This window comes from Hippopotamus amphibius, chromosome 9 (genome assembly GCF_030028045.1).
Source record: "Hippopotamus amphibius kiboko isolate mHipAmp2 chromosome 9, mHipAmp2.hap2, whole genome shotgun sequence".
In the NCBI taxonomy this organism is placed as follows: domain Eukaryota; kingdom Metazoa; phylum Chordata; class Mammalia; order Artiodactyla; family Hippopotamidae; genus Hippopotamus; species Hippopotamus amphibius.
The window spans coordinates 131240508-131268042 of record NC_080194.1 but is presented as its reverse complement, the minus strand read 5'-3'; the positions used below and the strand labels follow the sequence as shown (position 1 = coordinate 131268042).

At 49.7% G+C, this 27535-nt stretch overlaps 1 protein-coding gene across 5 annotated transcripts in view; it reads right to left on the bottom strand.

Moving 5' to 3' along the window:
• SNX29 (sorting nexin 29) overlaps nucleotides 1–27535 on the bottom strand; it is a 559063-nt gene that overhangs the window by 407743 nt on the left and 123785 nt on the right. For all 5 annotated transcript variants that reach the window (XM_057748481.1, XM_057748482.1, XM_057748483.1 and 2 more), the window contains 2 exons: nucleotides 12310–12373; nucleotides 9892–10020 (listed from right to left, as the gene is read on the bottom strand). In XM_057748481.1, the coding sequence (XP_057604464.1) occupies nucleotides 9892–10020; nucleotides 12310–12373 (193 nt within the window). The remainder of the gene's footprint in view (nucleotides 1–9891; nucleotides 10021–12309; nucleotides 12374–27535) is intronic.

Here is a 27535-nt window from a genome sequence, read left to right as displayed (position 1 = left end):
TTCCTATTATTTCTCCTTCATATTAGAGTTAGGATATTATACTGATTTTTTAAATTATTTGTACAGGTAGGGTATGTTAGCTATGAATTTCATTTCAGGATAGTAAAAGGGTTTTGTTTTGTTTTGTTTTTAAAGGATACTGAGGCTGAAATTGAGAACTATACACCCAGAAATGCCAAAGTGGCTGGACTAGGCCCTTACTAATGAGGTCAAATTATATCAGACGTAAACATTCCACCAAAGAAAGACACGCAGAGACACTGGGATGACCTGGTGCCCAGATTTCACCATCACTCACAGGAGGGCTGGCTCAAGAGCAACAGTACCTCTGCTTTGGGAAGCCTAGTCTCCAAATGTAACAAGGCGCCAAGCCCACCGCAGGGGCCGCCGTCTCTGCCTCCCCGCCACTCATCCCCATCGGACGGGACAAGCTCCCCGACTGTCCTTTTGAGGAAACGCCTCTGTCGCTTGTTCTTGCTCCTCCCGGCCAGGTGAGGAAACGCGAGCCGCCTCCTGGCTCCAGGGGGGCACGCGACCCAGGCCCGGGCAGCAAGAGCAGCACATCTGGCTAGGGAACTCAGAGGGAACCCCAGGACCTTCTCCCGAGCTTTCGGGGAGACGTGCTCTCCTCCCACTGGGTGCCAAGCCAATCAGATTTATGCCTAGTGCTGCCCAGGAGCCCGCTTGTCACCACGAGAGAAGAGCAGGCCTGAGAACGAGGCTGCACCCGAAGGAAGGAGTGGGGGACGCAGAAGGACGGGGGTCCCGCGTGACACCCCCGGCTCTGTATCCAGCTGGGCGGAGAGCTGGCTCTTCTCCGAAGCTTGTCAGTTACACGAGCAATCAAGGGCACCTCTCCACAAGACAGTTTCCGGTGGGTTTCCATCACTTCATACAGAGGGTTCTCACTACCTACCTATCTTAATCGATAAGATTTAAGTAGATGGCTGAGGGGTTTCCAGAAAGCCACAAGCCCCCAAGAGTGACCAGAACATCATCTTGGGGCAAATGACAACCATCAGCCGGTCTGAAGCTGAGCCTGGTGTGACAGTTCTGTGCCAAGGGAAGACACCAACAGGAGAGCCCTTAGGTGTCCCAGGAGCTGACGTTCCTCAACGAGACTAGGACCCAGTGGCACTGTCACTGGTCCGGTGGTCCCTGCCCTCCCTCATCTAACCGCTATTACAGAGGACCTACTGTGTGCCAGGTGTGGTGCTAGGGGTCAGGAAGACAACAAGGTCATGGTCCCTGTCCTCGTGGAGCTTACCGCCTAAAGGCGAACACAGACACACGACTGACAACAATACAACTACAGTGGGACACTGGTTCCCACGGAAGGACAGCACAGAGGGACCTGAACCAGCCCGTGGTTGGGCAGGAGATGGTGGGCAAAGCCTTCTGCATCAATGAGGGCTCCTGATGAAGAAACAGAAAATCCAAATCAAAACAGCTTAACTAGCAAAGGGGATTCACTGGCCATCACAAGGGGCGAGTCTGGCTTCCAGGGGAGGCTGATTCAGCAGCCCTTTGATACCATAAGACCCAGTTATCTCAGCCCTCCTCTCCACTCCAAGCGGTAGCATAAGCTTCGCCCTCAGGCTGTCCCCCTCGTGGTGGTAAAATGGCTACAGCAGTTCCTGCCTCTACACCCTCAGGGCCATCCAGCCATCCAACCACCAAGGGACCATCTTCTTCCAAAGCCCTAGCAAACCTCAGCCACATCTCCATGGCCAGAATTAGATCTTGGGCCCATTTCCTGAGCCAAGTCCAATCACCACACCTAGTTGGGTCAAGCCATGGTTACCTGAACCAATTATTTTGGAAAGGAGATGGAATTATCTTGACCAGATTAGGCAAATCAGGGCTGACCCTTGGGTGTTTGGGAGAGTTCAACCCCTACCACCAACCAAGAGGAAAAAAAATTAAAAACCAACCCTACCACCAACCAAGAGGAAAAAAAATTAAAAACCAAGCCACAGTTGATTCTCCGTGTGGGAAAAATGTAGGGGAGGGCTTTTCAGGAAACAATATGTCTACTATAGCAACTCTTCTTCTAGTGAAAGAAGCCCACCCTCAGCTCCCTTCCCAACTCTCAGTTCCCGACCATGCGCTTCTAGAATCAGACAACAAACCAAAAGACATATAGACAAAAACTGGACTTTATTTCTGATTTCTACTCACCCTGACTGCAGTTTTGTTTTGTTTTACATAATGGGTTTGAAACAGTCCTCCAGAGCGTGTTTCTTTCATGAGACGGACTGAACAAGGGGACGTCATAAAAGAATGACAGATTCTCCCTTTTTCAGTCCCATGTGTGACTGCCCTCTTGGCTTTGAGACTTTATCTCCAGCAGCTCCCACTGCTCCACCAGCACTAGTACAGGGAAGGCAAATTCTTGTCCACGGCAGACGTCACCAATCAGTAACAGCACTGCCTCCTGTTGAGCCTGGATGAGACCCCAGAATCCTTTTCAACCCAGAACCCCAAGCACCAACTTCCAGAGTTGGCAACAGGACGAAACCTACTATTGGCTTTTCCTGTCAAAGCATGTATTCCAACTGGGAGTTGGTGATGAAAAGAACCGACTCTTGGTTCCAAATGCCACCCCTAACCCAGGACAGGCTCAGAATTCAAGCCAGTATCCTCCATGTTTGACTTTCTCAACTTCGACCATTTGCCTCTTGCGATTAAAAACATAATCAATGTCTTTATATGGACATAAGATGTTTATTGTTCTTTTTCACAAAAAGCACAGTCTTCATCTTTCTCCAATAATTTAAAAAAAAAGAGAGAGAGAGAGAGACTGAGCCTTGGGGCAGACACAGAGATTTAAAGCCTTCACAGAAAGCCAATAAAGGCCTCCCGGGAGGCTGGATGGAGTGGCGTGAGAAGGGCTCCCGAGGCCCTTGGTCCAGCCTTGCTTACAGGTTGTGCAGACCACTTCCGTCTACATGCAGGACGCTGTCTCAGATCACTGCTCAGCAGCCCAACAGGGACAAATAAAGGGACACGTGCTGGGCAAGCAGGGCCGGAAAACAGCACCAGGGGAGGCTAAAGGTCAAATGAAGCCTGCCGCCAAAGGCTCCAAGATGCTCAGTGCAGGGGAAAGCTGGGTCAAGCAAGGACTCATGAGATCCTGGCCGAGCCTCAGCATCCCTCGCCGTGCGTTGCCAAGGCAGCAGCTAGGAGGAAGACGTCGGGGAACGTCCACAGAGCATTTACGATGCAGGTTCAATCCCTAGTCCGGGAACTAAGATCCCACATGCCACAGGGCAACTAAGCCCACACACCCCAACTACTAAGCCTGCATGCCTCAACCAGGGAAGAGAAAACCTGCATATCACAGCTAGAGAGAAGTCCGCACGCTGCAACGAAGGGCCTGAGCACTGTAACAAAAGATCCCACCTGCTGTAACTAAGACCTGACACAGCCAAAAATAAACAAATAAATAAATAATAAATCTTATAACAAAAACACAGAGGACACAGAGCCCAGAGCAGGGAGGAAAGAGCACTGACCTCACAGAAGCACCCAGGTCCAGGGACCAGTTCCAGAAACACAAAATTCCCCTGCAGACCCAAGCTAATGTGGTTTGAGTTTCTGCCACCAAAAGCATGACTATTAGTTAAGATTATTATGTCCCAGTTGTGACGGGAGATTTGAGAAGTTACTGAGTTCTGGCAGAGCCAGGAGTCTGTGCTGCCTCCCCCGCTGAGGATGAGACACAGCCCTTCCACGCCAGCAGCAACCAGGACACACGCACAGCATCCTGCCTGACGTCACGGCACACAAGGTGTGGAGAGGGCCCCAAACCCACCACCCACCTCAAACTTTTAAAGATGAAGGACCAGAGTCTCAGAAGGTGGGAGGGAATGGCCCCAGTCACACATCTAGTCCAACGCCAGGAGGAGGGGAAAGTCATGACGCAAGGATGCTCAGAAGGCTGGTCCCGACATGAGACATGGGCAGGCGAGGCCCTGAGCGGTGCTCTGTGGACTGACCAGCGGGTGCTCCTCAAGAAACCCTCTTAACCACGTCGGTGATCACAACAAAGAGGTCGCTTCACGGCCCAGCAGGCCGATGGCTGAGGAGCGATTTCACTTATGCACAGAGAAAACACCCCCCGCTCTGATCCCCTAATAACCACACAAGGCAGCCGGGTTGGTCAGGACTGAGGACTGTAACAGAGAGAAGGCCGTCACAACCTGGCTCAGGTAACTAAAGGAATTTATCAGCTCACATACCTGACAAGTCCAGAGGAAATATAGCTTCAGGGAGGACTGGATCCAGGAGCTCAAACAGTATCATTAGGACCTGTTGGTTTCTCCCTCCCTCCATCCCCCACTGTGTTGTCACCACGTGGGGTCAGGACCTTCCCCCACAGCAGTAAGGACAGCAGCCAGCAACTCCAGACTCCCATCATATCCTCCCAAGAATGCTGGAACTGTTTCTTACCAAATCAGCTTGGCCGCACACCCTCCTGTGACCTAATCATGGTGGCCACAGGATGAAACAAGCTGACTGTCCAGGCCGATGTCGTCTGCCCTGCTCTGGAGCCCAGGTGGGGCAGTGGTGGGGTCACTCCCACCAAAACACAGGGACAGAATGGGGAGGAGGAAGAGCCGGCCAAGGAAGACTGGGGTAGTGTTTGTCCCAGGGTGGGTGTGACAGGCAGCCTCCGAGGTGGCCCCCAATGACCCCTACTTCTTGGTATTCACATCCATGTGCAGACCCCTCTCATGCTGAACCAGGGCTGAGCTCTGTGACAACAGAATATAGCAGACATAATCGTGTGTCATTTCCGAGATTAGGTTACAAAAGACACAGTGGCTTCCGTGTTGGGTGTGTTCCCTTGCTCTTGGGTAGTTCATTCTGCTAGGTTGTGAGCAGCCCTAGAGAGCAGCCCATGTGACAGGGAACTGAAGTCTCCGGCCAACAGCCACGTGAAGGAGCTGGAAAGTGGACCCTCCAGCCCCAGTCAAGCCTTCAGATGACCGCAGCTCTGGCCAACAGCTTGACCGCAACCTTATGAGAAATTCTGCACCATTCCCACATTGCTAAGTCACAGAAGTTATAGAGGATCCTCAATAGTCACCGTTTTAAGCTACCAAGTTTGGAGATAATTTGTTACACAGCCAGGGGTAACTAATACAAAGAGCAGAAGCAGAAAACGTCCCTGAAGTAATCTCACAACCCTCTCTGTTTGCTTCCCTCAAAGGAACTTCTGCTCAGGTAAAGGTGTGTTTTCTTTCTGCTAACACCTGTCTCGTAGCGTGAGCTTTCTTTTATTTTACTGAAGTATATATAGTTGATTTACAATGTCGTGTTAGTGTCTGCTTTACAGCAAAGAGATTCAGTTATACATATATTCTTTTTCATATTCTTTTCCATTTCATACCCTGTTTATCACAGGATATTGAATATAGTTCCCTGTGCTTATGCAGTAGGACCCTGTTGTTTTAGCTCGAGTTTTCTTAATTCCACAGGAAATAAGGCAATCAATTATTCGGGGAATGAGATTTACCGACCCTGAACAGCAACTGATTACAATGCCTCCGCCTAGCGAGGAGCAGCTGCTCGGCGCCACAAAGGCATGGGGGTGGTTATATGACCTTGCTCTTTGTTGAGCCATGATAGCACGAAAGAAAAGCCATTAATTTTGAGCAAAATGAATGTGCAATAAAACGCTAGGTTTGCTCAGGGATGTTCCCATTTTTACAACTCTACACTCAGAGCCAGTAAGCCCCCCATACACCCAAACACGCTTCTCAGCATTGGAGTACTCACGGCAAAAATAATTTCACTTCCTTGAGTCTGAAATAGCCTAATTCTTAATTCTTTCTGCACCACTGCCATTAAAATACAACTTCTGATTAAGCAAGGTTTCTTAGTAATATAATCATTATGCTGGAGGAAAATGGTAATCATAGTTAACATTTTTGAGCATTCATGAAGTGCATTCACAGAGCCGATACATGGTCTGTCATTTTACTATTTAACCAGTCTATGAGGTAGAGAGTTCTCTTATCCTCATTTTATAGCCAAGGAAACAGACAGAGAAGTTAAGTAACCTGCTCGAGGTCACACAGCTAATAAGCAGCAGAGCCATGATCGGATCCCCAGGGTCCAAAGTCAGAATCCCTGCCACCAACCACTAGGACAAACCACCTGCTTGTGAGACCTGCCACCTGGACACACGGGGACCCGGAACAGGGCAGCCCTGGTGCACCCACGTGGGCCTCGCCTCCGGCCTGTGATCCTGCACATCCTGCCTGTGTTCCGTCGGTGACAGCACCCCCCAGCCCCCCAGCCGCAACTGACCACGCAGGTCCACCATCCGACAACACTGACAGCCGCTCCTCCTGCGGCCAAGCGAGCAGAAAGTTCTGACAGCTGGCAGCGGTCACGTCTGGCAGCAACACGTCAGCAGTTGAGTTTTTCAACTCAACGTTTGCTTTCCTCCAGCTTTCTCCTTCTGAAGTGTTTGCGCATTTTATACACGTTCCTCCTACCTGCAAACTGCAAACTTTCAGGCACCCTCAACGCTCAGCCACCATTGTTTAAATGGAGAGGCTTCAGTTTACAAGATTCCTCCATTAAGAAGTTAGTTTTTTCTATTCCATTCGTGGGCTAAATAAAATTTACCCCCAAATTATCATATTCTCAAAACACATTTACTGTAAACACACTCCAACAGCGTGCCCCCGCCCAGCACCTTCTGTACTTTCACACACACACTCCTCCTCGCTGGGCCCTCGCAGGGGGATAAGCCCACCCTCTCCATTTCATAAACGAGGAAACGCGTGCTTGTGGCGGGTGAAGCAATTCACCCAACACACACAATTTGCAAGCACTGGAGCAAGGACTCAAGGCTAATCTGGCTCCTATCACAATAAAAAATGACAGGGGACAGAAGTCTGCCTTACTTCCATGACTCAGAACCCGAGTCTCCACAGACTGCAGTTTCATTGAGAACATGAAACACAATGACACCACGGAACCCCAGCACAGCCCGGTGAGACGGGGGTCCACTCGAGAGAATGTCCAACAGGAAGCTGGGACTGTATCAGTCACTTAACTGCCTCTGAAGCTCCTGAGGTGTCATTCTCAAATGTGAACAAAGGAGAGAAGTTCAAATTAAAATTAAATGGTACAGATCAACCAGTGTGCAAGGCAGAAAGAGAGACACAGATGGAGAGAACAAACATGGACACCAAGGAGGGAAAGCAGGGGGTGGGGGGGGGGGGGGGAGATGAACTGAATGACTGGGATTGCCATATATACATTAATATGTATAAAACAGATGACACATCGTGCACCACAACGAAGAGGAGCCCCCGCTCACCGCAACTAGAGAAAGCCCGTGCGCAGCAATGAACATCCAACACAGCCAATAAATAAATAAATAAAATAGATGACTAATAAGAAAAAATCAATTTAATTAAATTAAATATGGGATCAGGGTGCCAACTTTCAGTGACATACACATAACACTTTAGTGCCACTCCCATCAGCTGACAGCACGAGGCTGGGAAACACCGCTGCTGCCGGTTTACTTAACCCTGGGCTCCCCCGCACATCCGCAAGACAGTTTTACCTCCTGGTCTAATTTTAAACTAGTTTTAAAGAACAACGTGGTAAACTGCTCATCTTACCTAAAATGGGGGGAAAAAACGGAAACAACTCAAATGCCCAGCAATCAGTGGTTATTTTAAGATGGTGCATTAACTCCATGAAATGCCACGTCCAGGAACAGGAAAATGGTGACCATGAAGCTTCAGTGGTGGAGGGAGGCAGCCTAAGAAGTGACAGGCTGGAGATGTTAAGTATGGTACTTAAAAATACGTTTGCATGTGAACGAATTCAGTAAAAACGCACGTTTTTAGGGGAGTTGGTGCTTTGGTGGGGGTGGGCAGTTGCTTTACAGTTCTCTTTAACAAGATATAAACAAAGTCACAGAAAAGGAAATATTAATAAGATAGCTCAAAAAAAAAAGGTTCAGCCAGACTCTGAACCAGGGGGAATGCAAAGGAAAAATATTCTGCCAGCACCGCTTTCACCTGTGATTTTATCAACGACCCCAAAGTGGGATCCGCCCCGGGGGCAGGGCTATGCAGGGTGAGGCCCAGCCTCCACGGAGGGCAGGTTGAGACCGCTATCCAACTCAGAAAAGCACTGAGCTTTGACCCAGCAATTCTACTTCCAGCAACTTCTCCCGCAAATACAGTCATGTGGGGACAAAATGACAAACATGAATGTTATTATTATTAGGAGCAGCAAAAGGCTAGAAACAACCCAGATGCCTGGCTGTTGGTGTGCCAGCGTGCAAGGAGGGATCGGAGCCGTTAGAGAGATGGCAGCCCTGTGTACCCCACGCAGAACGCCCTCTAAGCTGTGGAGGGAGGGAGTGGGGTGTAGGATACATGACCACTTGCATCACGGCAGAAAGGGAGGATGGGAGGGAAGTGAAAAGAAAAAAAAGTTCATAACACCATACACAAAAATAAACTCAAAATGAATTAAAGACCTAAATGTAAGCCCAGACATTATAAAACTCCTAGAGGAAAACACAGGAAGAACACTCTTTGACATAAATCACAGCAAGATCTTTTTTGACCCATCTCCCAGAGTAATTGAAATAAAAATAAACAAGTGGGACCTTACAAAACTGAAAAGCTTTTGCACAGCAAAGGAAAGTATAAATAAGACGAAAAGAGAACCCTCAGAATCAGAGAAAATATTTGCAAATGAATCAACAGGCAAAGGATTAATCTCCAACAGTTCATGTAGCTCAATATCAAAAAACAAAAACAAAAACAAAAAACCAACCCAATCAAAAAATGGGCAGAAGACCTAAACAGGCATTTCTCCAAAGAAGACATACAGGCGGCCAAGAGGCACATGAAAAGCTGCTCAACATCACTGATTATTAGAGAAATGCAAATCAAAACGACAATGAGGTATCATCTCACACCAGTCAGAACGGGCATCATCACATCAGACAACCTACAAACAATAAATGCTGGTGAGGGTGTGGAGAAAGGGGAACCCTCCTGCACTGCTGGTGGGAATGAAAATTGGTACAGCCACTATGGAAAACAGTATGATGGTTCCTGAAAAAAACTAAAAATAGAGCTACCACATGACCCAGCAATTCCACTCCTGGGCATATACCCAGAGAAAACCATAATTCAAAAAGACAGGTGTCCCAATGTTCACTGCAGCACTATTTACAATAGCCAGGACATGGAAGCAACCTAAATGTCCATCAACAGATGAATGGATAAAAAAAATGTGGTACATATATACAATGGAGTATTCTCAGCCGTAAAAAAAAGGAACGAAATTGGGACATTTGTAGATGGACGTAGAGACTGTCATAGAGAGTGAAGTGAGTCAGAAAGAGAAAAACACGTATCGTATAGTAACGCATATAGGCAGAATCCAGAAAAATGGTACAGATCAACCAGATGTAGAGAACAAACATATGGACGCCGGCAGGGGGATGAACTGAGAGACTGGGATTGTCATATATACATTACTAATAAGAAAAAAAATATCAAATTTTACACTTTTAAAAAAAGAAGAAGTTTGTGCATCTGAACGTACGCGTCTGCTCGGGTGCGCCCGGCTCACCTCCGGGATGGCAGCACTGCCCACCTCCAGGGGCGAGCTGGTGGCCGGGCATCACAGAGTTTAGCAATTCGTACCTTTTGTATATTGAACCATGTACATACATGCTATTCAATATTGATTCAATACTGAATAAGTTAAAATTTCAGATGCATACATTTTATTTCCGTTGGTTGCTTTTTTCTTTAATTAAAAAGTGTTGCTGAAAGGTGTGCTCGGGGTTTGAACACAGCCCCCCCACCCCACCCCCCCACCTACCTTGCCAACGCCTGGACCTTCGTGCTGTGCCGCTCCTCCTGCTCGGCCACCTTCCTTTTCAAGGAGTCGACCTCTTGGCGGAGCGTGGCTGAGTGCTGCATCTCACCGTCAAGCAGGTTCCGCAGCGACCTGGGGAGAGGAGGTCCCACCTGCTCAGACGCTGTCAACCGAGAGACCGTGGAGTCAAGTCCTAGTTCACTCAGGTTCCACCAGGCTCTGCAGAGACCTCAGTTCAAGTCCATCTCATATACACTGATTTGAGGAGATACCAAACTCTGCTCAAGAGCCTCCGAGTTATAATTAGGATGAGTTGTCTGCGGCCCGGCCCTGCGGCCCTGAGAGCCTGTGGGCAGCTTAAAGCAGGGGAAAACGATGTGCTGAACCAATGCAGGCAAGCCCCCTTCAACACACCCCACGCAGAGGTGCAGCACATTCAACCGAGACATTCACACTGCGTAGGAGATTTAACAAAGGAAAGGACTGCAAGACTGGCCAAAAGAACTGCCTAAACCACAAAAGCAGAAGATAGGCTCTAGTTACCTGATGGACAACGGGAGCCCCATTTCTCCTTCTGCCACAAAACACACCTTTCCCCTGCTCCCTCACCACTCCAGGTTAAACAAGCATATAGTGCCTTCCAGAGCTAAATCGTTTGACATCGCATGGAATGTATTTTAAATCTGGAGTGTGTTAACCCTCTCAAACACATTCGCCTGCAACTCTGTCGTCCTTGGTCTTAAATAGCAGAGAGGACAGCAGCTCTTCCAGAAATAACAAGTTACCACAATGAGCCAAGCAGGGTTCTTCTGACTGTCTTCGTCGCTAGACCTCAAGTGGCTACTTCTAGAAAACATTTACTAACTCTGGTGCAGCCACATCCTAAATCTAGAGGACACTTGCCACGTGACATCAGAACATAAGCAAAAGTGTATGAATCCCAACCCCCTCCTTGGGCCTGGAAACCCCCCAACACAAACACAGTGTGATTTTTTTTTCCTCTCGCTGGGAAGGAGAAGAAATTACCAGACAGTGACTACTGTTCTTTACAAGGTAAGACAAAAATCTATGGCTTTTTCCAAGATAATGGCCCCAGCTGGAGCAAGGAAAAAGCATCCTACACTATCTACAGCCCGTTGTTGGAATTTATTTTCGTTGGAAAATTACACTGTCTGAAGATTCCCTTTTTTAAAAACTTTTGTTTTCCAGATCACGCTTGTTTGCTTTTATATGTTTCCATAAAGGATGAGGGAGAAGCTTGTCAAGCAGGGCCCAAATCGAGGCTTAAAAAGGAGAATCACGACTCCGTGTCACCAGGGACAAAATTCCTGCTCTGAGTACAAGGATAAGAGGGAAACATGAGGGACTTCCCTGGTGGTCCGGTGGTTAAGAATCTGCCTTCCAATGCAGGGGACGCGGGTTCGATCCCTGACTGGGGAACTAAGATCCCTCATGCCGTGGGGCAACTAAGCCCATGCGCCGCAACTCCTGAGCCCGTGTGCTCTGGAGCCCACACTAGACAGAAGTCCAACCGCGCAACGGAGATCCTGCGCACGGTAACTAAGACCTGTCGCAGCCAAATAAACAAACAGGGCGACATGAGCGCACACACACTCACACACCCCTGGGAGGCAGCCTGTCGTGCTCGCAGAGCCTCAGCAGATAACCGCAGGCAAACCCCTCTAGTGACCACCCTGAGGCCAAGACGAGGCCAAGACAAGGTCCCGACTGTGAAGCAGCTCATGTCCGGGCAGCCAGACGGTGGCAACACGGCTAACACCTGGCCGGTATCTAGCCCTGCTTTCAACAGCGCATCAAAATGAATAAAACCCTTTGACCTCTCTGTGTCTGCAACTGGGCTCTGGGGGAAGTCAGAAGACCCCACATACCATCTTGCCCAAGGTGTACCTGATTGAAGAAAATTTTAAGTATTCTAGTGCTTGGATCATGGCAGACAGACCCTCAATTAAAAGTCACCCACTGCTTAAGGGGCTCGCAGGGTGATGGCTGTGAGGATGGGGCTTCTTTCGGAGGGAGTTTTAAAAAGGTTCTAAAACTGACTGTGGTGGTGCTTGCATTTATCTGTGAACATCCTAAAAACCAGTAAATGGGTGAATTATATGATATGTGAATTGTATCTCAAAGTTTGGTTTTTTTTAAAGAGTTTAAAAACTAAAAAAGATTGCTTTACAGAGCCTCGGTCTGTTCTAAAATGGGGCCAGGGTCATAGGTTTTTGTTTCTTGCTAACACTCCAGCCACTATATATATACTAAAGCGGGACATCCCAAACCGAAACGTGTGGAATCACCGGTCGCAGCTCTGCCAATAAAGCAAAACCTCCTTCGCGGTGCTACTCTCTCTGCCCCAGAGGTAGAATTTCCACGGAGGAGACGGCCCCGCAAGCCGGCAGCTCTCGTTACCTGTTCTCCTCTTCCAGCTCCTCCTTCCTGTTCATCATGGCCACGATGGCTTGTCGCAGTTCACCTGAGGGAAGAAAGCCAAGTCCAAATCAGCCGGCAGAGCAGGGCCCGCCTGCTACACCGCCCCTCACCGGTCTGGATTGTGTGCTATTTAGGGCCACTTGTCTAGACAAGTTCCCTTTTCCCTTTCAAAAATAATTCCTATACAGTCTAAGAGATCCAGTGGGCTCAGTCAATCACTCTTATTAGCCACACAAAACCCAAAGGCAAGGCAGGATGAGAATAACCGTGGAGGCGTTTCCTTGGTGAATATCATCAGCCACTAGGGAAGAAACAGCCTGGTAATTTCTAAGCGGTTTTCCAGGTCTCTGCGACCGGACAGCATCTGTTTTGAACGATAATACTGAGCTGGCCAAAAAGTCTGTTCGGGTTTCTTCCATAAGGTGGTACAGAAGAACCCGAACAGACTTTCTGGCCAACCCAATACGTTCCCAGTTACAGATGTTTATCAGCCACGGATCAGACAGCAGATCACAGGACAATGGACTCCATACTAACACAGAAATACTCAGGTTTACTGAGAGATGTGGTTTGCCTGCACTGAGTCCCCTAGACTCTGTGAGAGGGGCTGAGGCCTCTCCAATACACAGCCCGTAATGATCTGTAGGAGCAACCCTCCCTGTGGGAAGACATTCGGGAACCTTTCTGAAACCTTGAAAATGTTGAAGTATGTGGGCCGAGCAATGGGATTCAGAATGTCCTGCTTGAGCAGTGGAGGAACTGAGGGTGCGGGGCGTGGAGACTAATATCACCCTGTTTGGTCCTGAGGGATGGCTGGTTAGCCAAAGACGGGTAAGATTCCTCAGAGGAGGAACAACCTAAGACAGGCACAGTCGCAGAGGGGCCAACACGGGTGGGGCACAGACCCCTAATATCTGAGAGAGGTCTCCTGCCCCCAGGGCTGTTTTGCTCTCCACACCCAGCTCAGATCCACACCTGCTCAACTCGGACCCAGGAAGTAAACAAAGATAATTGCCTCAGTCATGTGAGGCCTTTGATTGTTTATGAGTGTAACCTGAGAATGTTAGCCCACGAACTCAATAAAAGCAGCCTGGGATGAGTCAGCGGGGCTCTTGATCCGAGAGGTCTTGAGCCCCCCAGTCCCACTTTTCTCTTCAGTCTGTGTCTGTGTCTTCTTCAAGCTTGCGGCACCCGTCACTCGCCTCGAGTCGCCGAGCTGGTCTCGGCACCTCCCGACAGCCTCAACAGAGGAAAGCAGTCACTGGTAGAAAATGACGCCTTTAAACGCAATAAGCACCCGAGTTTCTTATCTACCTCAAAACCTGCTGTCTCTGTCCACCTGTGGTGGACTGTTTACTGTAACACTCAGATCTCAAGACCAGGAAGGTGTGAATTTCTCCCGGAGAGCCGGTTCTGTTTTTTCTCCTAACAAACCCCGTGAACTTCATGTCCCTCTTGGAATTGGCTGCGAGGAAGCTCACAGCCAAAGCTCCACATCCAGTGAGTGCACGTGGGCGCGTGGCCACCACGACACGCCCGAACCCTCTCCCTGATCGCCAACCTGCATTTCCACCTGGTGCCCATTTACACATAACACGTCTCACTATTTTTTTTTTTTTTATCTGTTTTAATATGTTGCCTCAAGTCCTCTTTTGGAAAGACGTATAGTTTGTTGGTTTCTTCTGTTTAGCTAAATTTCAAACCCTTGTATTTGCCAGGCTCTGTTCAAAGCCCATACTGGTGCCATCCCACTCAGTCCTCTACCCACACTTAAGATACACTACCCCCACACTGTTAGGGTACAGATAAATTGGAACGAAGGGGGAAATGGGGAAGGAAGAGGACACAGATAAATAGGAAGGCCCCTCAGTCTAATCACACTCAGGATGCCCACCAAAGACCCTGAGACGAGAAATGGGTCCCGGGACCCACGCTGCCCTCAGGCTGCTACAGGGGAGATAACAGCCCACAGCCCAGGTCTCAGGGGACGAAAGGGAAGGAGGGGAATCGGGGGGCTCCTCCCCAACCTCGGGGTCAAAAACAGACCCTCTCCTGTCTTTTCGGACCCAGAGCAGCCACATAGGCATCACGAGGACATGACTGGGAGGTCCGGGCCCTGGCTTCCCCGTCGTGTCTGTGACAGCGTGAAACCTGCGGGTCCCATGGTGAGAGACCAGTCTCCTAAGGTGCTGTGAGGACGAGTGTCTGAGGTGGCCCTCTCCTGGTGTCACCAAGGAAGACTCAAAATTTACTGGGTCGATGTGAACTTACTGAGCACCTACAAGGTCCGAGCACTGCTCTTGGTGCTGTGGATAAAGGCTGAACAGAGGACACCAAAGTCTCTGCCTGCAGGAGGCAGGCCTCCTCCCTAAGAGGGGAGACAGACAAACCAGCAGGGAACCATCAGTGCGACGAGAAGCACCAGGAGGAAAGCCAGGTGCAGTGCAGACATGGGGGGTGGGGAGGGCGCCATTTCCTGGGGGGCTCTGGAAGGCCTCTCTGAGGGAACGACATGTCAGCGGAGGTCAAGGAAGAGAGGGAGCCAGCGTGCTGCTCTATGGAGGGAAACATTCCACACGGCAAAAGGCACGTGCAAAGGCCCTGGGACAGGCGTGAGCTTGGTCACACGAGGAAGGCAGGGTAGCCCTGCCCTCAGAAAGCTTGGAAACGCGAGGACTCAATGGTAATTCTAGCACCCACCAGCGAAGTGCCCCAGGTATACTGACTCGTTGGTGCTGCAGGACGATGTTACTGGGAGCTATGGCCATGTCCCTTCTCCAGGCCTGCTAACAGGCTCAGAGAGAGGAGATGTAAAGTCACAGCTGGAATCTGGGTCCAATCTGTCCAGTTCCAACCTCTGCACCCAACCCCAGGAAACAGTGATTACCACCACTGGCATGCAGGCATGTAAGAACTACTATTTCATGACACCTCACAGTGACATTAAGCCACAACCACCAACCCGAGAGGTAATTAAATAAGCTGCACAACCACACACCTTTATGTGTCAGAGCCAGGATGAAAACTGAGGCCGCCGCCTGGCTGGGGAGGAGACTTCGGCCCGCGGGAAGGCCACTGAGCAGCATGGGTCCAGGTAACAAGGCCACAACCGAGACCCCAGGGGCTCAATTCCTGGCACACGTTGTAGGACCAGAGCCGCACAGCACCCTTTACACTTTTCACAAGGTTTGAAAATGTCCATAATGGAAACAATAAGCAGAAAAGGCATTTCCAAAAAAGATATTACTAAAGGTTAGAAAGAGCAGGGAGAGGGCAGGACCAGGAAGGAAAGAGGGAATGAGGGTCAGGCCCTTGGTAGAGGTTTTTGTTTTGTTTTTAATTTTTATTGGAGTATAGTTGATTTAAGATGTCATGGTAGTTTCCGCTGTCCAGCAAAGTGAATCAGTTATACATATACCTACTCTTTTGTAGATTAGTTTTCCATATAGGTCATTACAGAGTATTGAGAAGAGTTCCCTGTGCTATACAGTAAGCCCTAATTAGTTACCTATTTTATCCTCAGCAGAGTTAATCAGCCTAAAGAGACAGGAAAGAGGCCAAGCTGCTGCCCTGAAGTTCTAAGGCGGGGGAGAGCTGGCAGTGACACAGATAAAGCCACCATGTGCTGCCTGCCCCGCCACAGGCTGCCTGGAGTCACAACAGCCCTGAGCTCACACATTCATTCATCAGGAACATCTACTAAGCACCTACCTACTGGCTACAAGGCACCTTCCCAAGGGGAGAGCCAGGCTCCCAGCTTACCTAAGGAAGGGGTGTCCTCAACAGAGCACTTCTTAATGGAGGACAAACCCCTCTACACACACACACACACACACACACACAGACACACATGCCTACGAGGAGACAGGGTCTGTTTGACTTTGCATCCTGAACATGACCAGGTAACGAGGGTCTCAGCCTCTCTGAGATCGAGGGTGAACGGCACCCACCTTCCCACCTCCCTGGGGTGCTGCAAGGTTCAGAGGAGAGACCAGATAGGACGGTGCTGAGTCAAGGCACTGCCTCTCGTGGACGGCAGCGGGGAGTGCTGACAGTTTAGAAGAACTCAACGTAATGCTAGATTTCACATTTTTAACTAAAAACACTGATAAATCTGTAAAAATAAAAACAAGCCAGGAATTTAATCCCATGACACCACAGCCTCGGGGGCGGGGGGGGGAGGGGAGGGGAGGGCAGGAAATCAAGATTTAATATATCCTTGAAGACAGGCTCTTAACTTCAACAAACTCAGAGCAGGGGCTTCCCTGGTGGCGCAGTGGTTAAGTATCCGCCTGCCAATGCAGGGGACACAGGTTCCAGCCCTGGCCCGGGAAGATCCCACATGCCTCGGACCAACTAAGCCCGTGACCTACAACTACTGAGCCCGTGTGCCACGACTATTGAAGCCCGAGTGCCTAGAGCCCATGCTCTGCAACAACAGAAGCCACCACAATGAGAAGCCCACGCACCGCAATGAAGAGTAGCCCCCACTCGCTACAAGTAGAGAAAGCAGGCATGCACCAATGAAGACCCAATGCAGCAAATAAATAAATTTATTTTTTAAAAAAAGGAAAGAAAGAAAGAAAAGAAAGCCATAGCAGGTGGCAAGGCTGCAGCTGGGTATCAGAGACGCAGCCTCAGGAAACTGCTCCTTTACTCTAAAGCCTGTTTGAAGTCTGAATCTTCTAACAAGGACTTCTGGAATTCTCAACTGACCCAAACTTCTTATGGGAGCAAAGGACTGGATAGTCATCGTTGCAACATGAGGCTACAAGAAGTGATATCCTCTTTTTTTTTTTTTTTACATAGACTATTTTTAAAGCAGTTTTAGGTTCACAGCAAAATGGGAAGGTACAGTGGTTTTTCCATCTACCAGCAGCCCCCACATGTGCACAGCCTCCCTCGTTGTCAACAGCCCCCACCAGAGTAGGACATTTGTTACAACCGATGAACCCACACTGACCCATCATAATCACCCCCGGTTACATCAGGCTTTTGCTCTTGACATTGCCTGTATTCCAAGAGTGGGAGAAACTATGTGACAACATGTATCCACCACGACAGTATCATACAGAATAGTTTCATTGCCCTAAAAATCCTCTGTGTTCCGCCTGCTCATCCTCCCTCCCCACTAACGCCTGCTGAAATCTCCTCTTAATCAAAGGAATCACGCCAGCCTTCTGATCCGTGATGCATGTCACATGCGAGCCTGATTTACACTAATGAGCCACGTGCACTGGATGCACGTGGGATGAGAGCTCAGAAGGGCACATGTGCTCAGGGCAGGCACACCCACTGGCCAGGGCACTCAGCACCAGGCACCCTGGAGCAGGCAGGACAGGAGGGTCCGGCTCCAGGGCCCTCAGCCCCTCGGCCGTGCCGAGCCTGTCCTGGAGGAAGCAGCTCACCACCTGTGAACACAATCCTCATGCTGAGATGTTGGTGTCATGCCCTCTCCTGGCCTCATCAGGTGTCACCAACCCCTCTACCTGGTCTGGACTGCAGACGCCATCTGCCTGGGCCAGCAGCCTGGGCCCCAGCCTTCCTGAGGGACCCCCCGGAGTGACATGACTGCACTGTTGTGTCCCTCCCCACAAACGTGAGCACCTGGCCCTAAATAAGACACAAGCCCAAGAGCTTTTCACTGTGGTGAGAACACGTCACACAAGATCTCCCCCCTTCACAGATGTTCAGGGCTGTGTCCAGCCGCAATGCCGTACAGCAGGTCTCTAGGGCTGGCCTGTCTGGCCTGCCCGAAGCTTCACACCCGGTGAACAGCATCTCCCCATTCCCTCCTGCCTCAGCCCCTGGCAACCACCATTCCACTCTCCGCGTCTCAGAGTGCAACTATTTCAGATTCCACACATAAGGGGAATCATACGGTGTTTGTCCTTCTGGGTCCAGCTTATTTTACTTAACATAATGTCCTCCAAGTTCACCCACGTTGTCACCTATGGCGGAAATTCCTTCCTTTTTAAGGCTGAATATTGTTCCAACAGACTGTTGTTTCATGGATTCCCTTGTGTTCACCACCACCCGCCATCCCGATCTGATGAAACCCATCTACTCAGGCCCAGATAAAAAGGCACCTCGTCTGGGAAGCCCTCCGTGATTGCCCTACCCCTCAGCAAGCTGCAGAGTGTGCAACAGCTAACCACCTCTGTCTCCTGCAATCACCTCACAACTCCTTAAAGGCGCACAGCACGCCGTGCATCTGGGGTCTCCAGAGTTCTCACAGGCCAGGCGCTTGGTCAAGGTTGATGGAAAATAAGTGGTGCATAGACACGATTCCTACCTGAGTATGACACTACTAAAACGGAGCACAAAGGTACCAGCTGTAATGTGGTGGGCACTTCTGTGTCTAGGAACATGTCAGCACCGAAGCCTCATTTCAATTCTCACGACCACCTGATGAGGACGCTCAAAAACACAGAGCAGGAACCCACTCTGGGACTAGCCAGGCTGCCCATATGGGCCCCAAGTCGCCTTCCAAACCGTAAGGGCCAAAAATTGTGGAAACTGTCCTGGGCAGGTCCAAGAGCTAGAGAGAAACAGTGCTTCAGTGGGGACCTGCCAGGGGCAAGAAGGTTAGGTGGGGGTTCCAGTAGCTTCCATTTCAATCGCAGAAGCAGGACCCATGGAAGGTTGCTACCAACAAGCCCTGGGGCGGGGGAGATCTGTGTTCAAGCCCCAGATCAGCCACTAACTGCCTGGTAACCTCGAGCAGGTTTCCGCCAAAGCAAAATACAAAAGGGGATAAAGCCACATTTCCTGCAAGATGCGGAAAGAGTAAACTAAAGCTCCCCGGTGGTATCAGCGCTGCAGCGAATGCAGGGAGGTGCTTCAGGGCCCTGGATCTCAGAGCATGAGCTCCAGAGTCAGGACCCGGGTTCAAATTCTGCCTCTGCAGCTGGGTAACCTTGGGCAAGTTACCCACCCTCTCTGAGCACCTACTCCCTTATCTATAAATGGGATCTTTATACAGTCACTATCTCACAGAAGTATTGTAAGGATTCAAGCCCCAGCACGTAGAAAGCATTGGACAAATGCTACTGATCACCATAATTAGTGCCTTTCCCTTCAATGGCAGGGATGGAAAGATGGCAACAAAGGTCGCGGTGACCACCCAAGCACAGGTGGGTTCAACTGGGCACGTTCTCAGGAGCTACAGGATTTACTGAGCTCCCAGGTAACTCAACCTTGGGAAATAAAAAGGAATTTTTTTAAGCAGTCTATGCCCCAGAGCAGCAGACTAGATAACATAATTTTATGAACCGTCAAACCAGCTCGGCACGGGCAACATGGGAAATCAGACCCAGAGAGCCAGGTGTCGGCTGGAGGGGACTGCGACAGTGTCAGGTCACGGTTCCGGGCTTTCAGGCACAGCATGCGGGGATGCCGAACGTCACCACTCAGTCTTCTGAAGCTGAAAAACGTGCAGGCAGCCCATGGGGAAAAGAAAACTTGGAGGAGGAAGTGTTTCCCGGGAAGACCCAGAAAACATGTGAATGCTCTTTTGGCAAAGAACAGCCACGAGCCACTGAAATGAGACATCTCGGCCACAAGTTCACCTAGCAGGGGCCACAGTCACACTGCACAGAAGCCGCAGAAGCAGGGGGATGGCCATCATCCCATCATAACCCCTCCCTCCCCCATCCCACACGCTGTGCATCTCCAGCCTCTGGGACCACACCCTATGTCTGCATCAGCAATCCGAATGACTGAGGACACAAATATAGGTCACGCAGTACTCTGATACTTCAGATCTTTAAAAAAAAAAAAAAAAATCCATCACTGTCAGACTGTCCCCTCCGCCTTCCCCAAGTTACCATTACAGAAATTCACGCTTAATGGTGCAAAAGGAAACGGCCTGAGAGCTGGTATCTGCCACCCGCCCCACCCCCCCCCCCCAAAAAAAAGAATCGCTCTTTTGATGGGTTTTAACTTTCCCTGCATTTGCTTTGCTGACTTTTCTTGGACAGGTAACGCTGGGGTTGACGTCCATACATCGGTGACACACACCGGCAGAGGCGCTCCTCACTTGTCATTTTCTCTCCCGGCGCCGCAGAGCCCACTGTTTAGCCACTGTCCTTGTGACTTCCTTCCTCTTCATCACCAGCCGCGACACACATTTTGAGGGACAACAGCGCAGCCTTTCTGCACTGCAGTCTCTGCAGAGCCCGGCTGAGCTGGGGTCTCCCTCTCCTAAGGCTGAAAGGCAAAGGATGGTCCATCTCGAAATCAGTTCCTGGCCCGACTTCAGAGAACTGAACAGCAAATCCGGTCAAGAACACAGGAAAATGTTAACCCCGCAGGAAATCGGTCTGGGATAAAGAGCATTCCGAATCACTGCAGAAAGGATGGATGTGTCCATAAATGTTGCCAGGGCAGGGAACCATTTTGAAAGCAAGAAACAAGACTTAAATCTCTGCAGCTACTACATATCAAAATAAATTTCAGACAGAATAATTTAAATGTGTGAAATGTGGCAATAAAAACAATATAAATATGGGAACAAACATTTGTGCCATCTTGTAGCAGCAGAGGCCCCTCTTAACATGCAATCAAGGAACAAGTCCATTAAGGAAATGATAGTTTTGGGACTTCCCTGGTGGCACAGTGGTTAAGAATCCACCTGCCAATGCAGGGGACACAGGTGCCATCCCTGGTCAGGGAACTAAGATCCTACATGCCGCAGAGCAACTAAGTTCACGTGCCACAACTACTGAGCCTGCACTCTAGAGCCCATGAGCCACAACTACTGAGCCCCTGTGCTGCAACTACTGAAGCCCACACGCCTAGAGCCCATGCTCCACAACAAAAGAAGCCACCGCAAAGAAAAGTCCGTGCACCACATCAAAGCGTAGTCCCCACTCATCGCAACAGGAGAAAGCCTGTGCGCAGCAATGAACACCCAACAAAGCCAAAAAAATAATAAATAAATAGATAGTTTTGCTTTTTTTTTGCTTTTTTTTAACCTTTTGCAAATTTGAAGGCCAATCTAACAAAAAACTGGTCCACTGTGGAAACTAACTAAGCTCTTCGGGGCAGCGAACAGGCAGAGCAGAAAGAACACAGGTTTTTTTAATCAAATCCTAGATTCCATCGGTCTCAGCTATGGGTCCCTCCTCTCCTCTCAGTCCCCTCAGCTGGAAAAATGGTGCTAATAACACTGACCTCATAGAACAGGACAGGGGGTGGCACAAGTTGTACTGGAACACAGCCCCACTGTCTGTCTATACATTGTCTACACTGCTGTCATGCTATGGTAGCAGAGCTGAGCTACTGTGACAGAGGCTGAGGAGCCCATGGCCTGAAACATTTACCATGTGGCCCTTTACAAGAAAGGTTAGAAGAGCATCCAGAAGCTCTTGCCCCCACTCCCCATGCCAGCCTTCTCTGATGCGGGGCTTCTGAGATTAGGTGTGTGGCCTGCCAGACATGGGTGCCAGTGGTGGGGCCCCACGGCTGGAAACCCAAGAAGGGACTGCAGGCCCGGCTTTAACAGATGTGACAGAGCAGTGCAGCAGCTGCTGCCTCAGACACTGTGGATCCCTTTTGCCTCTTCAAAGGCCCCCTCAGCTTTGCCTCTGTCCCTCCGCTGTCCCTGATCGGCCTCCTGCCCGAGATCATCTTCCTCTGCCCACAGGCTGGAGCTTTGGGCATCCGCAGGGTGGAGGTGGTGGTGAGACCTAGGGTGGCTGGCTAACTCTAATAGAGTCTTCCAGAAGTTTGGGATGGGCCACAGTCTCCGACAAAAGAGGATGGGAGCAAGGTTCACCTGCTGAAAGCTTAGCCAAGGACGGTTTGTTGGGCTGCTTTTGTTACCAGGTGCAGAGGCCTGGCCAGGGACACATGAGAAGCCCACCAAAGAGCCAATAAAACCCCTCCAGGAGGGCAAGACCACTCCATGCAGAGAAGGCTGAGCTTGGCGAAGTGGCTGGCACCTGAAATGTCACACATGAGCCACAGAGCCCTGTGGCCTGACAATGGGGCAAAGCACAGAGGAACCCAGACTCTGAAAAGAATCCCTATTGATTCAGTTAACTCGCTACTGGCTGGCTTGGTCTCTTGCTCTACTAGAATCGCCAAGACAGCTCTCTGAGAACAACTTGCAGAAACCAAGCAGCCCTAGGAATGAGACAACCATGTAGGGACCCAGCACCCAAGCCCCTGTGAGCCCCCACATCCTCTACCCTAGTGTTCTAACCTGAGCAGGCTCCGAGTTCCAGCCAAACAAGCCAAGGAGAGTTCGTGGACCCCACTTTCCCTAAGCCCCAGCACATCTTGTATATTTCCACCTCCGTGAAAGCTCTGTCTATCCAGGTGGACTTATTCTTCTGCAGGTGTGGCTATCAAAGCCCCGCCCCCAAGCCTGTGAGCCCCTTGAGAACAGGGGCTCCTGGGCCACCACAGCCCCTGGGCACAGTACCCACAAGACCAACAGAATGAATCAAAGGCCAGATGAATAAGTGGATTAATAAATGACTGTGAATGACTGTGATTAATAAAAGTCAGTGAATGACTGACAGATGCCCACTGCTAGAACCTGCCCCTCACCTCCAGGAACTGAGCATGGGATGGGCCAGGCAGAAATGTCAAGTGCATTTAATAATAAGTTCAAGGCCTCACCAGAGGCACTAACTACCAGTTCACAGCTGTAATTTCCTGCCCCAGTGACAGGGACTCAGACTCAAAATGAGCTTTTTCCAATATGTGTCTCATGAATGGATACACATGGGAGGAAAGGGAAGAATTCTTACCTATCACGACCGTGACCTAAAACCGGGTGAGCCTGCAAAACCATTCCCCTCCCCCTTGGCACATGAATCCGACCACCCGAATGCCCGACTTCTAACAGATCAGCAGAGCAGGGGCCGACTGCCACTGTCCAGGAACCCGAACAGAAACAAAGACACACACTACAGGGAACCCTCTATTCACACGATGAGAATGGGCGTCAGAGGTCACTTCATAAAGTATTGAAACAATGACGTCAGGAGTGGGGGAGGGAGAAGACGGGGGCGGGGGGGGGGGGGGGGGGTGAGAGCCTTCCCATCTCCAGCCATTAAAGGCCCTCCAGGAAGAAAATTATCTTGAGATCAATTGATCTTCAATGCCCTTTTCAAGATTAAAGGGAGAAAACTCGATGACTGTAACTAGACATCGGGGTGCGTGCGGGCACGTGTAAGCACACGCATACGCTCTTGCCCATATACATAGAGCTGTGTGATAATTCTTTGGCTTTATATAGCAACTTTTTGCAAAGACCTCAAAGAGCCTTTACAAACACTCCCCTGGGGCCCGTACTCAGTTATATTTAAAGAGAAGGCTCACAAGGGCACATGCACAGAAATAAACAGTGTTCATCTATGGATATATACTTAACCTACACCGCCGTTTTCCAAACTCATACTGCTTTTTATATCTTTTTCTGCCTACCCACTCCCTTTCCTTTTATCTCTAAAAGAAAGGATGAACTATATTGAGCTCCAAAACATAACTTCTGAAATCAATCTCGGGCCCATTCTAGCTTTTTGTTGTTTCTCTTTCCTGCCTGCCCTTTCCCTCTACCCACCCAGAGTTTCTGCTTTGCAATTCATTATGATGAAAACATTTTAAATGCCCCAGGACATGTTCTGGGTGTTCACGTGGCCAGTGGCCGCTGTGCATTGTTTTCTCTACACCCAGCAAGGTGAAAAGCACTTAGTCTACTACACCCATTATATGAATGAGGAAACAGAGGACCAGAGAAGGAAAGGGGCTTGTCCCATGCCACACAGCCAGGAGGAGGTGGCAGGGCAAGGTCCCAGCCTGGCCAGATTCCACTGGAAGCCTGTCCCCGAGCTGCAGCACCAGGCCTTGCCGTCTCCTGGGATGGAACACATGCCCTCGAGACTCAACCAGCTCCCAGTGTGTGGCCTCCAGCAACTTTCTCAACCTTTCTCTCCCCTCCAGGAGAATCAGGAATCTGATTAAATTCTGCCCCTCCTACCCTCCACCCCACCCCCACTTTAGGTATTGTTTCTAGCAATCTGAAAATGAGAAGAAAAGGTTTGAGGAACCCGTGGAAACAGAATGAGAAATAAAAGAAAATCAGAAGGGATAAGAAACATACCTTTCAATACCTTGATAACGTTCTAAACCTTTGTGAACTTTACCATGTGTGTGATTGTGGGTTTTCTCGCTCACTGGTGTGTGTACTCACACCCATAGGTGCACACGTGCACACACATAGTATTTGCTTACAAGTGACTTGTGATACAAATGTTAAGGCAGGTGTCCCCAAAGCAAATACAGACAGGAGCAAAAAGTCATGAGTGAGTGCAATAAAGTGCTCAGAGGGACGTGGGGACAGTGGGAAGAGGGTCAGACATGCCCAGCAAAGGCAGCAGCCCTGCCTCCAGTCCACTGCCCCACACAGGGACACAGCCTTGCTCTGAGAAACCAACATTCATGTTTTTACACAAATCTGATTTTAAAGGCTGTTAACAAAGGTTTTTACCAGGCTGGCCCAACAGATCACAGCTCCCAGCCCCCACTTTGAGACCCCCTGCCCTGAAGTTTGAGTTCCTGACCACCAATCATTTTGAAAATGTCAAGATGAGTAGCACACAACAACGCACAGCCACTTCTGAAAAATCAGCTTTCTGTTCCCGTCAAAGAAATGTCAAAAGTGTAGAGTTGGAAGGGACCTGAGAGGGACTCTAATGGAGGCAGAGACCCCCAGGGGATGGAGAGAACGGGCAGGGGCTGGACCCCTCAGGGCAGCTCCCCAAGCACCCCTGCCATGCCCCACTCAGAAAGACCTAGAAAGGAAAGCACCTGAGAACACACGAAATTCTCAGAAGGCTAGGAGGAGTAACCGGGGCAAGGTGGGGGGTTGTCTCTTTTAATTTCATCCTTTCCACATTTTTTTTTTTTAATATCAAGGAGTCAAGAGTCTACATTCTCTAAAAATTAAAAAGAAAGAAAAAGGCATCGGTACATCATTTAGCTTTAACGAGGTATCCACCAGAAGAACTAAAATCAGAAACAATTGTAAGCAGAAGTTGCTTCAAGAAGAAGAAATAGAACTGAGTGAGTTTTGTGGGCAGTAAGAGCAGCATGGGCGGCGGGGATAATTGTAGTTTTTTTTAAGGTACTGAGGTGAAATTCACATAACATAAAGTCAACCACTTGAAAGTGAACAGTTCGGTGGCATTTTAGTACATTCACAGTTTTGTGCAATTGCCACCTCTGTCTAGTCCCAACACACTTCCAGCACCCCAAAGTAAAACCCTCGCCCACGAAGCAGCTTCTCCCACATGTCACCCCTTCCCCAAACCCGGGCAGCCACTAATCTGCTTTCTGGCTCAGTGCAATCTCCTATCCCAGCTATGTCACATAAACTGCATCCTACAACATGTAACCTTCCGTATCTGGCTTCTTTCACGGAGCATGTTTTCAAGGTTCATCCATGTTGTAGCAGGTGTCTGCACTTCACTTCTTCAAACGGCTGAATAACATTCCGCTGTATGATGGAGAGACCGCATTTTGTCCACCCATTCATCCACTGACGGACATCTGGGCTGTTTCCACCTTTGGGCTGTCGTGAATAGTGCTGCCGTGAACATTTGTGTACACGTACTCGAGTCTCCATTTTCAATCCTTTTGGGTCTGTGCTTATGAGTGAAACTGTGGGGACAAGTGGTGATTCTATCACACTTTCCAAAGAACTGCCAAACTTTTCCACGGGGAGCAGGCATCGTTGTTTGCAATCACTACGTCTCACGGAAGAGTTCACAAATCTATACAGTGAATGTCTTCATCCTCACCACCCAGCATGGCCAACTCATTATTTTGCCATCTTCACTTCAAATATTTTTAACAACAAGACATTACAGATATAGTTGAAAAATAAATTATGGCGGATGAGACCGGGGGTTGGGAGGAGAGGAGTAGGAGCCTGCTGCTCACCCAGGAGGGATGCTACTGCAGGGGTGGCGGGCTGTTCACTCAGCTCTCAGACACCAAGCTCATCCTCTTCTCCTTCACCAGCAGGCAGGGAGATGCTAGTCATGTGCCAAAGTGTTGTATGAGAAAGGCCCAGTGAGAAACATGCAGCAAAAACAGTGAAGCGTCTGAGTTAAGGTGCCAAGTGGAATGCAGGTGTTCACCAGACAGTATTAGATACATATGAAGACATGAAAAGCAGGGCTTACCTGCTCTGTATTGCAAAGTGGCTTAATCAGCAGACACCCCAAGAGAGATGGTACATTCTACAAAGGTGTTCACGTGGGAACTACTGAGTAACTGAGGCCATCCTACTGCTATTACAGCATGATTCAACTTAGTAACATCCTCCCCTCCCCCCTGAAACACACACACACGACCCGTGCTGTGCGACAGGGTTCAGCAAAAACTAATCTCTTTGGACAGAGCATGTCCTATCCTGCTAGGTCCCACCTGTGCCAGAGGTTTGACCGGCCTGGCTTCTGAAGCCAGGCAGATCTATAACCCCTGGGTAAACTGGGGAACCACCTTCATCCTGTGGGGTGTGGAGGAGACTCCAATCCCTCCCATAGGACAGGATTCCCAACCAAGAGGAAAACAGCGCTGGTAGCACTGCTCTTCCACTAGTTCAAAGACTCCACCGCCAGAGTCCTCTGGCCCCACCTCTTCAGGTATGTATGTATAAGTCAATCAGAAGTAGAGCCTCCCCAGAGAATGGTCTGTCAAGGTTGACCAGCTCCTGTCAGCATCCCTGACGTTCACGGACCACCTTAATCAAGAGACGAGAGGGCACCCCACCCCATTCTGCCTAGTGCAGTCCTTTCATGGGTGCAGGAGCTTCGTCTGGGTGCTGGACTACAGGTATAGGCAGAGAACGAAGTCTCCATTCAAAGAGGTGACTTTCCTGGCTTCAGCCTCTAGCAAAAGGAGAGCCTCTCTCTCTCTCCAGGGTCTGGACCTGGCAGAGCCTAGAGCAGGTAAGAGAGCACCCACGTTGGGGGGGGGGGGGGGGGCGGGGGTGCTCGGTCACGCGGGGACGGAGCAGATGTTGGCAGACATTAGTGCAGTGGTTCTACAGCCACACTGGGCTGCATGATAGAACCACCTAGGAAGCTAATAAAAAACAACCAGCACCAAAAACCAAACCTCAGACTGCACCACAGACCAGCTAATCCAGAATTGGGTTGGGCTGGGACCCAGGCAGCAGTGT